The following is a 12,163-nucleotide window of genomic DNA, read 5'->3' as shown; positions in this document are numbered from 1 at the left end:
GACATACTTTGTGAACCATAAAATGTCGCCTGCTGACCTTGATATACTTTGTGAACAATAAAATGTGGACTGCTGACCTTGATATACTTTGTGAACATAAAATGTGGACTGCTGACCTTGACATACTTTGTGAACCATAAAATGTGGACTGCTGACATTGACATACTTTATGAACAATAAAATGTGGACTGCTGACCTTGATATACTTTATGAACTATAAAATGTGGCCGGCTGACCTTGATATACTTTATGAACCATAAAATGTGGACTGCTGACCTTGATATATTTTGTGAACATAAAATGTGGACTGCTGACCTTGACATACTTTGTGAACCATAAAATGTGGACTGCTGACATTGACATACTTTGTGAACAATAAAATGTGGACTGCTGACCTTGATATACTTTATGAACTATAAAATGTGGATGGCTGACCTTGATATACTTTATGAACCATAAAATGTGGACTGCTGACCTCGACATACTTTGTGAACCATAAAATGTGGACTGCTGAACTCGACATACTTTATGAACATAAAATGTGGACTGCTGACCTCGATATAGTTTATACACTTCAAGTACACATGTTGTATAGTAAGTTAATGCCATGTGTTGGGAGCATTTCCAATAAAATGGGAGATTCTAAATCCGATTTTAACGACATCTAAAACTGATAAAACATCACAAACACTAGATTCACCTTACTTTAGACTATTTTGATGTCCTGTCTTATACAGTATATTTTAAAACCAATGAAATTCCGTTATGTTATCGCAATAAAATATTCCATCATATGCATTTTATGGATATTTTGTCTGGCTCGTTGGTACAATATCAATCTAATTAAAATCAGATCTCTCATTACACTACGTTATGGAGTCCCTTGGCATTTAGTACATTATATTTTTCCTTACATGATCAAGTTCTTGACATTTCAAGAACTCTCATGTTTTTACAGTCTGTTGACATTGTCATGTGATCTGTTTAGCCTTGATACATGTACGTGTTCTGTCAACTCTTCCCGTCTTAAATTACATGTGATCTGTTAAGGGTCCCTGTCCCACTACACTGTGATTTTTTGTATATATACAGTAATAACCTCCCTTTAATTTTGTTATGGATGTATGGCCCTGTTCACATATTCGGTTCAACCAGTTGAAACTGTTGAACCTGAAATTAAATGACAGGCACAGATCTGAACCTAGGATGACCTCAGGAATTTTCGTCGCACGTAGATTGAGGGGGTCCAGACAGACGTGCCTGACTGAAACTAAAATGCTAGTTTGTGTTATTTCTTTATAAAACAAGCTCAATCCACATGTAGATTTTAATGTTGTACGTTATATAATTGAGTGTAAATGCATGAAAGAAGGACATATTATTCGCGATATATTTACTGCATGCCTTAGCTCTGCCTACAGTTCGATCCAAGTACGTTCGTTTATCGTGGAATATTTCTGCCCCACCTGAACCGTTTCAACCAATGTGAAACGCCAATGTGACCTAATGTGAACTTAATCTGACCAGGTAGCTTGGTTGCTTAAAAGTATAAAAATGTGAAGTCTAGGTTGGATTCCCACTCTAGTCCCGCAAGGCACGATTTACTTTAAAAAAAAGTATTTATCTAAGCTTTTGTCTTGCCGGAAAACCCCCCAGTTTTTAACGAGTAGTTACAGTTTGGTCAGTGGTTCAAGAGTCCTTAAGACGTATGATTGATTGGCCTTTACACGAAAATTGATTGTGGTCCTTGTACAGGTAACAACTCATTAAGATGGGATTTTGAAGCTTATTCATAACGAGAAATTAACTACCAAAATAGTTGTTGAAAATATGCGAAAATCAATCTTTTGAAGTAATTTTTAAAATTCATGTAAATGTATCTTTATAGAGGCTTTGATCATTACAATTTTATTCCCCAAAAAATAAAATAAATAAAACACATTGCTTTTTTACATCTGTTTATCATACATAAAAATCAACAAATGTAAAACAAAGAATGTAAATGCATATCAAAATATATATCTGAAAAAACTATGAAAAATATAAACGTTTCAAAACTATGAAAAATAACAACTGATAGATATAAATCAATAATCATAACCTCATTTGAACACATGTATAACGGCGGTAATTAGCACCCAAAGGCACTTAAGAATTAGCTTAAATAGGGGCCCTTATAAGATTTATAATTGATGTCTGTTATGATAGAACACATTGAGTAACTTCAATCGTTGTTAAAGTATAACAGAAGGACATTTTAAATATTCCAGTGTGGCTGGAGGTTTGGTTATCAAAGGTTTCATCAGCTTCACAGGGACTCCAGCCATGATCAACTGAAATAAATCTCTGCTTTAATGTAACTGTAAAGTACTGTAAAACATTGACTGAGCCTGATCAGGGCTTGGAGGTGGAAGGGTTAAGTATATAATTATATATCATTTATCATTTTAAATCTTCATCAAAGAGGGTGAGGGGCACTAATAACGGCGAATACAGTCATGGATTGATAATGATACCTGTATGTCATATAATGTTTGATTGACACATGTATGTATAATGTCAGGTTGACACATGTATGTATAATGTTTGATTGACATGTATGTATAATGTTGGATTGACACATGTATGTATAATGTTGGATTGACAAATGTATGTATTATGGCGGATTGACACAGGTATATATAATGGCGGATTGACACAGGTATATATAATGTTGGGTTGACACATGTATGTCATAATGTTGGATTGACGCATGTATAATGTTGGATTGACACATGTATAATGTTGGATTGACATGTATGTATAATGTCAGTTTGACACATGTATGTATAATGTTGGATTGACACATGTATGTACATGTATAATGATGGATTAAACATGTATGAATAATGTTGGATTGACACATGTATGTCATAATGTTGGATTGACACATGTATAATGTTGGATTGACACATGTATAATGTTGGATTGACATGTATGTATAATGTCAGATTGACACATGTATGTATAATGTTGGATTGACACATGTATGTACATGTATAATGATGGATTAAACATGTATGTATAATGTTGGATTGACACATGTATTTACATGTATAATGATGGATTAAACATGTATGAATAATGTTGGATTGACACATGTATGTCATATAATGTCGGACTGACACATGTATGTATAATGTCGGATTGACACGTGTATGTATAATGTCGGATTGACACATGTATGTATAATATTGGATTGACACATGTACCGATAATGTCAGATTGACACGTGTATGTATAATGTCACATTGACACATGTATGTATAATGTCGGATTGACACGTGTATGTATAATGTCGGATTGACAAATGTATGTATGATGGCAGATTGACACAGGGATATATAATGTCTGATTGACACATGTATAATGTTTGATTGACACATGTATAATGTCGAATTGACACATGTATGTATAATATTGGATTGACACATGTATGCATAATGTCGAATTGACACATGTATGTATAATATTGGATTTACACATGTATGTATAATGTCAGATTGACACGTGTATGTATAATGTCACATTGACACATGTATGTATAATGTCGGATTGACACGTGTATGTATAATGTCGGATTGACACATGTATGTATAATATTGGATTGACACATGTATGTATAATTTCGGATTGACACGTGTATGTATAATGTCGGATTGACACATGTATGTATAATATTGGATTGACACATGTATGTATAATGTCAGATTGACACGTGTATGTATAATGTCAGATTGACACATGTATGTATAATGTCGGATTGACACAGGTATGTTTAATGTTTGATTCACAAATGTATGCATAATGTTGAATTGACACATGTATGTATACTGTCGGATTGACACATGTATGTCATATAAAGTCGGATTGACACATGTATGTATAATGTCAGATTGACACATGTATGTATAATGTTGGATTGACAAATGTATAATGAATTGTGAGACATACAAAAACCATTAAATCTTGTAATTTCTCATCATAATCAGTGTTACATTTACATTAAAACTGATATAATTTGAAAATTTCAGAGAAATAAATAATCATACTTCAGAAAATAACAATCAATGGATTCAATCCATGGAATCATAAAGAAAGGTAAATGTCTTTACATCAGAATTTTTTAGGGAAATTCTATATACCCAGTCAAATTTTCCCCCTTTTCCAGCTATATGAAATATTCACCCAGTGTTAAATTTGTACTTCACATATAAATATTCTGTTGGTAACTAGGCTAATATTCGCTGTAATGATAAGTTCACCCTTGATACGAAAACCGTAAAAGACAAAAGTTCAACAGAGGCGAGATTCATACAGTATCCAAATTTAAATTTCCCAATTCAGGTATCAGTATAAACAATTAAATCAAAGCTTAAAAACACTCACACTAGCACTATATATATATATATATATATATCCTGGAGAATGTTCTTTTGATGCGACATCAAAACACTGACATATAATATTGAATCTACAAAAGGGCCTTCATTCACCCCTGAAGACACAGGCAACACCAGTGTTGCACTCTTCCAATTCAAATTTTGGAATAGTTCATTATGAAATTTAAGGGGTGAATGAGTTGATCAAGTCTGAAATCACATATTTAAGAGTCAATTGAGATCCACTTAATGTTGATTGTTCAGGTTACAGTCTGGTTTATATGTTAACCATTACTTTCACGCATCTTTGTTATTGCCTTGGCCTCATTTTATTTCCTGCAAAAGAAATTCAGGTACGTACACACTCTCAATGTCATGAAAGGAATTGTTTTGTTCATGACACCTTCGCGGTTCTGGGGTTCTGTGACGTTCACAATTTAGCGAGAATCTCGGTGATGTCCCTGGCCACGTTAGGGGCGTTAATTCCGCTGAGGAAGCTTTCATGTGTGCCTTCGTAGAACTTGATCTGGACCTTACCGGTACACCAGTCGTGGAGGTCGTAGTCGGGCGAGAGGTGGTGGGTCAGAAACTGAGGGTCCGACTTTATCCTCAGCAGATAGATGTTGCCTATAAATACAACATTGTTAGAATTACTACAAACACTGGTGTTGCCTGGAAATTGTTAGAAAATGTCTGTACGACAAGAGCGCTCCTTCTCACATTTAAATCAGCGTCATTGTTTATATATTCTATAAATATTATGGATGACACTGCCCTTGACCTTTGCACTCTGATCCGAGGGTCTCATATTTTTTCTTGCATAAGGTTTGATCAAAGTCTGGTTAGAAATGACTGAGCTTGGCCTTGATATTGGAACACTAAAATATTATCTTATTTGGGGTATTTTGATCCATTAACTCATTCACCCCTGAAAACACATTTGAATTCTTCCGATTCAAAGGTTGGAATAGTTCATTATGACATTTCAGGGGTAAATGAGTCACTCGAGTGATGTCACTGAATCTGGATGCACCAGGAAATGTATATATAATTGGATACAGGATCGGATATTATTAAGCAATGCTCCACATACATCTCAAGAGATACTGGCATGCAAAATTTGCCCCAGGCAAATTAGTGGCTCAAATAACAAAGGGTCACAAATCTACACAAGCCAGATCATCAGTGACATTTATCATAGGCTTTTAACACAACCAGCTTTTACAGAACATTGTTAAGTAAATCTAAGGCCAAAAATCATGACTATGTACCTCATAGCTCTGTAAAAGAAGTTGTTTCAGTTTTAAATGCATTTGCCCCTTGTAATCTTGAAAATAGATTGTTGTCATCTATATGAACTTATTTGATGGCCCTTCACCAGAACTAGGTATAAACCATTTATTTTGACCCTAAGTTTTTTTTAGGTTTTATAGAAAAAGATACAATGGATGACATCCCATAATACTAATAATGGATGACACTTTGTACCAGGGCTCGTATTCATGAAACCGTTCTCATATGCAGGCTGCAACTCAAATTCTGTGCTCAATCCTAATTTCTTGTTTCGGTGATTAATCAATTATAAACTCCCATTTTGTCAACATTTTTGGAAGAATTTAGAAGAGACTTCAAGCTGTATTCTATTTTAATTGTTCACACTTGACTATCTGACCGCGTCACATGTTTTAGCAAGTTAAAAGAAAGTTGGTTTGAGTACGAAATCCATGGTTGAGCATGAAAAGTTTCATTAATTAGGGCCCAGGTGATTTAAAAATTAAAAAAACCCTGAAATCTAATGTTTACAGGAGATCATGAGTTAATATTTTGGAAACATTGAGTAATCTTTATATAGATCTTGGCCTTTTAAGTAAATCATGGACCCTTGGACCGTGTTAGGCAGAAGACAAAAAAATAAATAATCAATAATACTAATTTGTGATATTACATGTTCTTGTAACCTTATCTATCAAGTGATCATGTGTTCACCCAACTTTAACGTCAGGTTTTGTGAGGTATAGACAAGTATTAACGACGACTGCTAATTTAGAGCCCTAAATTTCAGTCTGTGCTGCATTGATTTCTAGTGTAACCCTGTATAAAACCTATCTCCAATGACTTACACTGCTGTTACATGTAATTTCCGGAGAAATCAGACTCTTGTCTTGTTCAAATAAAATGACATACACATGTATACACATTACAATATTTTCTGTTAAATTGACTTCCCTTCAGATCTATTTACAATATTGAAGAAGAAAATATAAATAACAAGAGGCCCAAAGGGCCTTAATAACACCTGGTATTTCATTTAAACCCTGCTGAATACCATACCAATTTATTAAACGAATACAATAAATACAAGCTATAAGGAGGACTATTCAATCTGTTTGGGTTGGTAGGACAACCAGACAAGAGGCCCAGAGGGCCTGTATCGCTCACCTGAATATCTAAGCAATTCTGGCAAAATATTCTCGAAATAAGATCCAAGGGAATGGGCCAGACCCCAAGGTCAATTCTTGTAGCATATCTGTATTAGATTTTTCATGCCCAGCAATTTTATGTATGGTTATGGGGTGGGTATCTCAATTGTTTCCAAGCTGTGGCTGAGAAACTAGATCCCTAGGGTTGTGGCCAGACCCCAAGATCAATTCTAATATCATGACTTCATTCGCCTCTTTATGCCCAGCATTTGTATATATAGTTTTCGGTTGGGGACCTCAACCGTTTCGAAGTTATGATCCAGGGGTTAAGTCTCCAAGGGTGGGGAAGACCCCAGGGCCATCCTGGAAGCATATGTGCATTCTTCTCTTTACACTCAGCAATTGTATATATAGTTATAAGGTGGGAATCCTAACTGTGTTCAAGCTCAGAACTAGGTCCCTAGGGGTTTGGCCAGACCCGAGGGTCCATTCTAATATCATGACTGCATTCGTCTCCTTATTCCCACCATTTGTATATATAGTTCTTACCATTTCAAAGTTATGACCCACGGAATATGTCCAAGGGTGGGGCCATACCCCAGGGCCATCCTGGAAGCATATGTGCATAAATCTTCATTTTATACTCAGCAATTGTATATACGTTTATAGGGTGGGGATCTCAACCATTTCTAAGTAATGAATGGTTTTTGGCCCCTCCCTTTAGTCCCGGGGGTCAGCCCCACCATTTGTACAATTTTGAATCCCCACCTCCCATGAATCTTCCGACCAAATATGATTGATATCCAGTGCATAGTTCTACAGAAGAAGTCGTTTATAGCAATATAACCAAATTGCCCCCTTTTGGCCCCGCCTCTCAGCCCCCTGGGGGGTAAGTCCCATCATTTGTACAATTTTGAATCCCCACCACCTAGGGATTCTTCCAGTCAAATTTTGTCAAATCCCAATCAGTGGTTAAGAAGAAGAAGTCGTTTGAAGAAATTGTTGATGTACGGATGGCATATGCTCACCTGGTCCGAAGAGTGTATTCTTCATGCCAAGCAATTTTGTATTACAGTTATTGAGTGGTGATGTCAACACTTTTCATGTGAAATTGACTTGTGGTCATTCCTTAGGTCAAGCAAGGTGTGGTTGGTTTTTGGAGCCTTGCTTAAATTCTCCAGTGCCTTATCATCACATAGAGGTTATCTAGTACACAAGTTGTTTAGTCCCCTACCAGTACTAACGGATCGTACTCAAGGTTATAGTGAACTACCAGTACTAATGGATCGTACTCAAGGTTATAGTGCACTCATTTCATTTGTCTGTTTGTCTGTGTGGCTCGTAATTTGTGACGTATTCCATATAATGTGAAATCAGACATTTTCGTGGGGCCCAAATTTTGTGGTTTCTCAATTAAACACCATTTTGTTGGTTAACATGAATGTGGAGAAATCAAGCTTGTAACTACTTTGTGGACCTATGAATTTGTGGTTGAATATTACCCACACCTATGGTTGCCAAATTTTGTATGCGAGTACCACGTGTTCCTTTCCCTGACTGTGTGTAAGATAGAGCTGTCCAGGGTAAGAAAGGGTGTAGGAAATTTCTATCTTACACTCCCATATCACGTGACTTGACGTCACAATGGCTCAACAATGATGTGACGTCACCAATTTAGAAATCTCTGTTGCTGCAATGTGGAAAAGGCGACATGATGAAATTAAAACCGTTAACGGTAAATTTACCGTACACGTTAGAAAGATGTAATTAAATTTTATGCGCAAGCTCTAGTTTGCAAAAACTATGGGGTATGCTCAATTTGGCTGACTGGTTTCTGTTATGGTGAGCCCTGTAGTTGTACACTATCTGTATGGACTTACCATCAAACTGTCTGTTATGGTGAGCCCTGTAGTTGTACACTATCTGTATGGACTCACCCTTAAACTGTCTGTTATGGTGAGCCCTGAAGTTGTACACTATCTGTTATGGTGAGCCCTGTAGTTGTACACTATCTGTATGGACTTACCATTAAACTGCCTGTTATGGTGAGCCCTGTAGTTGTACACTATCTGTATGGACTCACTATTAAACTGTCTGTTATGGTGAGCCCTGTAGTTGTACACTATCTGTATGGACCTACCATCAAACTGTCTGTTATGGTGAGCCCTGTAGTTGTACACTATCTGTATGGACCTACCATCAAACTGTCTGTTATGGTGAGCCCTGTAGTTGTACACTATCTGTATGGACCTACCATCAAACTGTCTGTTATGGTGAGCCCTGTAGTTGTACACTATCTGTATGGACCTACCATCAAACTGTCTGTTATGGTGAGCCCTGTAGTTGTACACTATCTGTATGGACCTACCATCAAACTGTCTGTTATGGTGAGCCCTGTAGTTGTACACTATCTGTATGGACCTACCATCAAACTGTCTGTTATGGTGAGCCCTGTAGTTGTACACTATCTGTATGGACCTACCATCAAACTGTCTGTTATGGTGAGCCCTGTAGTTGTACACTATCTGTATGGACCTACCATCAAACTGTCTGTTATGGTGAGCCCTGTAGTTGTACACTATCTGTATGGACCTACCATCAAACTGTCTGTTATGGTGAGCCCTGTAGTTGTACACTATCTGTATGGACCTACCATCAAACTGTCTGTTATGGTGAGCCCTGTAGTTGTACACTATCTGTATGGACCTACCATCAAACTGTCTGTTATGGTGAGCCCTGTAGTTGTACACTATCTGTATGGACCTACCATCAAACTGTCTGTTATGGTGAGCCCTGTAGTTGTACACTATCTGTATGGACCTACCATCAAACTGTCTGTTATGGTGAGCCCTGTAGTTGTACACTATCTGTATGGACCTACCATCAAACTGTCTGTTATGGTGAGCCCTGTAGTTGTACACTATCTGTATGGACCTACCATCAAACTGTCTGTTATGGTGAGCCCTGTAGTTGTACACTATCTGTATGGACCTACCATCAAACTGTCTGTTATGGTGAGCCCTGTAGTTGTACACTATCTGTATGGACCTACCATCAAACTGTCTGTTATGGTGAGCCCTGTAGTTGTACACTATCTGTATGGACCTACCATCAAACTGTCTGTTATGGTGAGCCCTGTAGTTGTACACTATCTGTATGGACCTACCATCAAACTGTCTGTTATGGTGAGCCCTGTAGTTGTACACTATCTGTATGGACCTACCATCAAACTGTCTGTTATGGTGAGCCCTGTAGTTGTACACTATCTGTATGGACCTACCATCAAACTGTCTGTTATGGTGAGCCCTGTAGTTGTACACTATCTGTATGGACCTACCATCAAACTGTCTGTTATGGTGAGCCCTGTAGTTGTACACTATCTGTATGGACCTACCATCAAACTGTCTGTTATGGTGAGCCCTGTAGTTGTACACTATCTGTATGGACCTACCATCAAACTGTCTGTTATGGTGAGCCCTGTAGTTGTACACTATCTGTATGGACCTACCATCAAACTGTCTGTTATGGTGAGCCCTGTAGTTGTACACTATCTGTATGGACCTACCATCAAACTGTCTGTTATGGTGAGCCCTGTAGTTGTACACTATCTGTATGGACCTACCATCAAACTGTCTGTTATGGTGAGCCCTGTAGTTGTACACTATCTGTATGGACCTACCATCAAACTGTCTGTTATGGTGAGCCCTGTAGTTGTACACTATCTGTATGGACCTACCATCAAACTGTCTGTTATGGTGAGCCCTGTAGTTGTACACTATCTGTATGGACCTACCATTAAACTGTCTGTTATGGTGAGCCCTGTAGTACTACACTATCTGTATGGACCTACCATTAAACTGTCTGTTATGGTGAGCACTGTAGTTGTACACTATCTGTATGGACCTGCCATTAAACTGTCTATTATGATGAGTCCTGTAGTTGTACGCTATCTGTATGGACCTACCATCAAACTGTCTGTTATGGTGATCCCTGTAGTTGTACACTATCTGTATGGACCTACCATCAAACTGTCTGTTATGGTGAGCCCTGAAGTTGTGGTCGATGCACTATCTGTATGGACTTACCATCAAACTGACTGTTATGGCGAACCCTGTAGTTGTACACTATCTGTATGGACCTACCATTAAACTGTCTATTATGATGAGTCCTGTAGTTGTACACTTTCTGTATGGACCTACCATCAATCTGTCTGTTATGGTGAGCCCCGAAGTTGTACACTATCTGTATGGACTTACCGACAAACTGTTTGTTATGGTGAGTCCTGAAGACCTACCATCAAACTGTCTGTTATGGCGAACCCTGTAGTTGGACACTATCTGTATGGACATACCATCAAACTGTCTGTTATGGTTAGCCCTGTAGTTGTACACTGTCTTTATGGACCTACCATTAAACTGTCTGTTATGGTGAGCCCTGAAGTTGTACACTATCTGTATGGACTTACCGACAAACTGTCTGTTATGGTGAGTCCTGAAGTTGTACACTATTTGAATGAACTTACCATTAAACTGTCTGTTATGGTGAGCCCTGAAGTTGTACACCATCTTTATTGACTTGATGTGATCGCTGGCGGCTTCAATCCTCTTCAGACGCACCAATTCTTGGGCAGCTTCAGCCATCCCATACTTTGCGTGATCTTCAACTGGCTCTTTCAATTTCTTCAAAATCTTGTGCTTGGCTGTCAGCCATTTTGTGTGCCTAGGACTGGCTCTGTAGGGAGCAAAATAATCAACAGGTAGATTTGGAATTTACTGAACAACCACCAGCCACAATAAGCCAACTATGCCTCCAATGTCATGATAACTGTTCAATTGGAAATTATCACGGTGTGGAAAAGAATGTGAGTTTTTTGCCATGAACGAGTAATTGTGAAAATATAAGCTGTATTGCATAAACAGATTTCTTATATAAGATATTAACTTATACAGAGTTCCCTACCCTATAGTAACTTATACAGAGTTCCCTGCCCTATAGTAACTTATACAGAGTTACCTACCCTATAGTAACTTATATAGAGTTACCTACCCTATAGTAACTTACACAGCTACCTACCCTATAGTAACTTATACAGAGTTACCTACCCTATTGTTACTTGTACAGAGTTACCTACCCTATAGTAACTTATACAGAGCTACCTACCCTATACAGAGTTACCTACCCTAAAGTAACTTATTTAGAGTTACCTACCCTATAGTAACTTATACAGAGTTACCTACCCTATAGTAACTTATATAGACTTACTTCCCCTATAATAACGTATACAGAGTTACATACCCTATAGTAGGTTATACAGAGTTACCT

General features: G+C 37.6%; 1 protein-coding gene across 1 annotated transcript in view; it reads right to left on the bottom strand.

The window, feature by feature from the left end:
* Positions 1–4,559: 4,559 nt before the first annotated feature.
* Positions 4,560–12,163, bottom strand: part of LOC110453408 (fatty acid synthase-like) — a 45,010-nt gene continuing 37,406 nt past the window's right edge. The window contains exons 34-35 of the mRNA XM_021502339.1: positions 11,364–11,572; positions 4,560–5,048 (exon numbers count right to left, since the gene is read on the bottom strand). Of these exons, the coding sequence (XP_021358014.1) occupies positions 4,852–5,048; positions 11,364–11,572 (406 nt within the window). The 3' untranslated portion in view covers positions 4,560–4,851. The remainder of the gene's footprint in view (positions 5,049–11,363; positions 11,573–12,163) is intronic.

Source organism: Mizuhopecten yessoensis, unplaced genomic scaffold (genome assembly GCF_002113885.1).
Source record: "Mizuhopecten yessoensis strain PY_sf001 unplaced genomic scaffold, ASM211388v2 scaffold7283, whole genome shotgun sequence".
NCBI lineage: Eukaryota > Metazoa > Mollusca > Bivalvia > Pectinida > Pectinidae > Mizuhopecten > Mizuhopecten yessoensis.
This window is presented reverse-complemented; position numbering and strand designations above follow the sequence as displayed.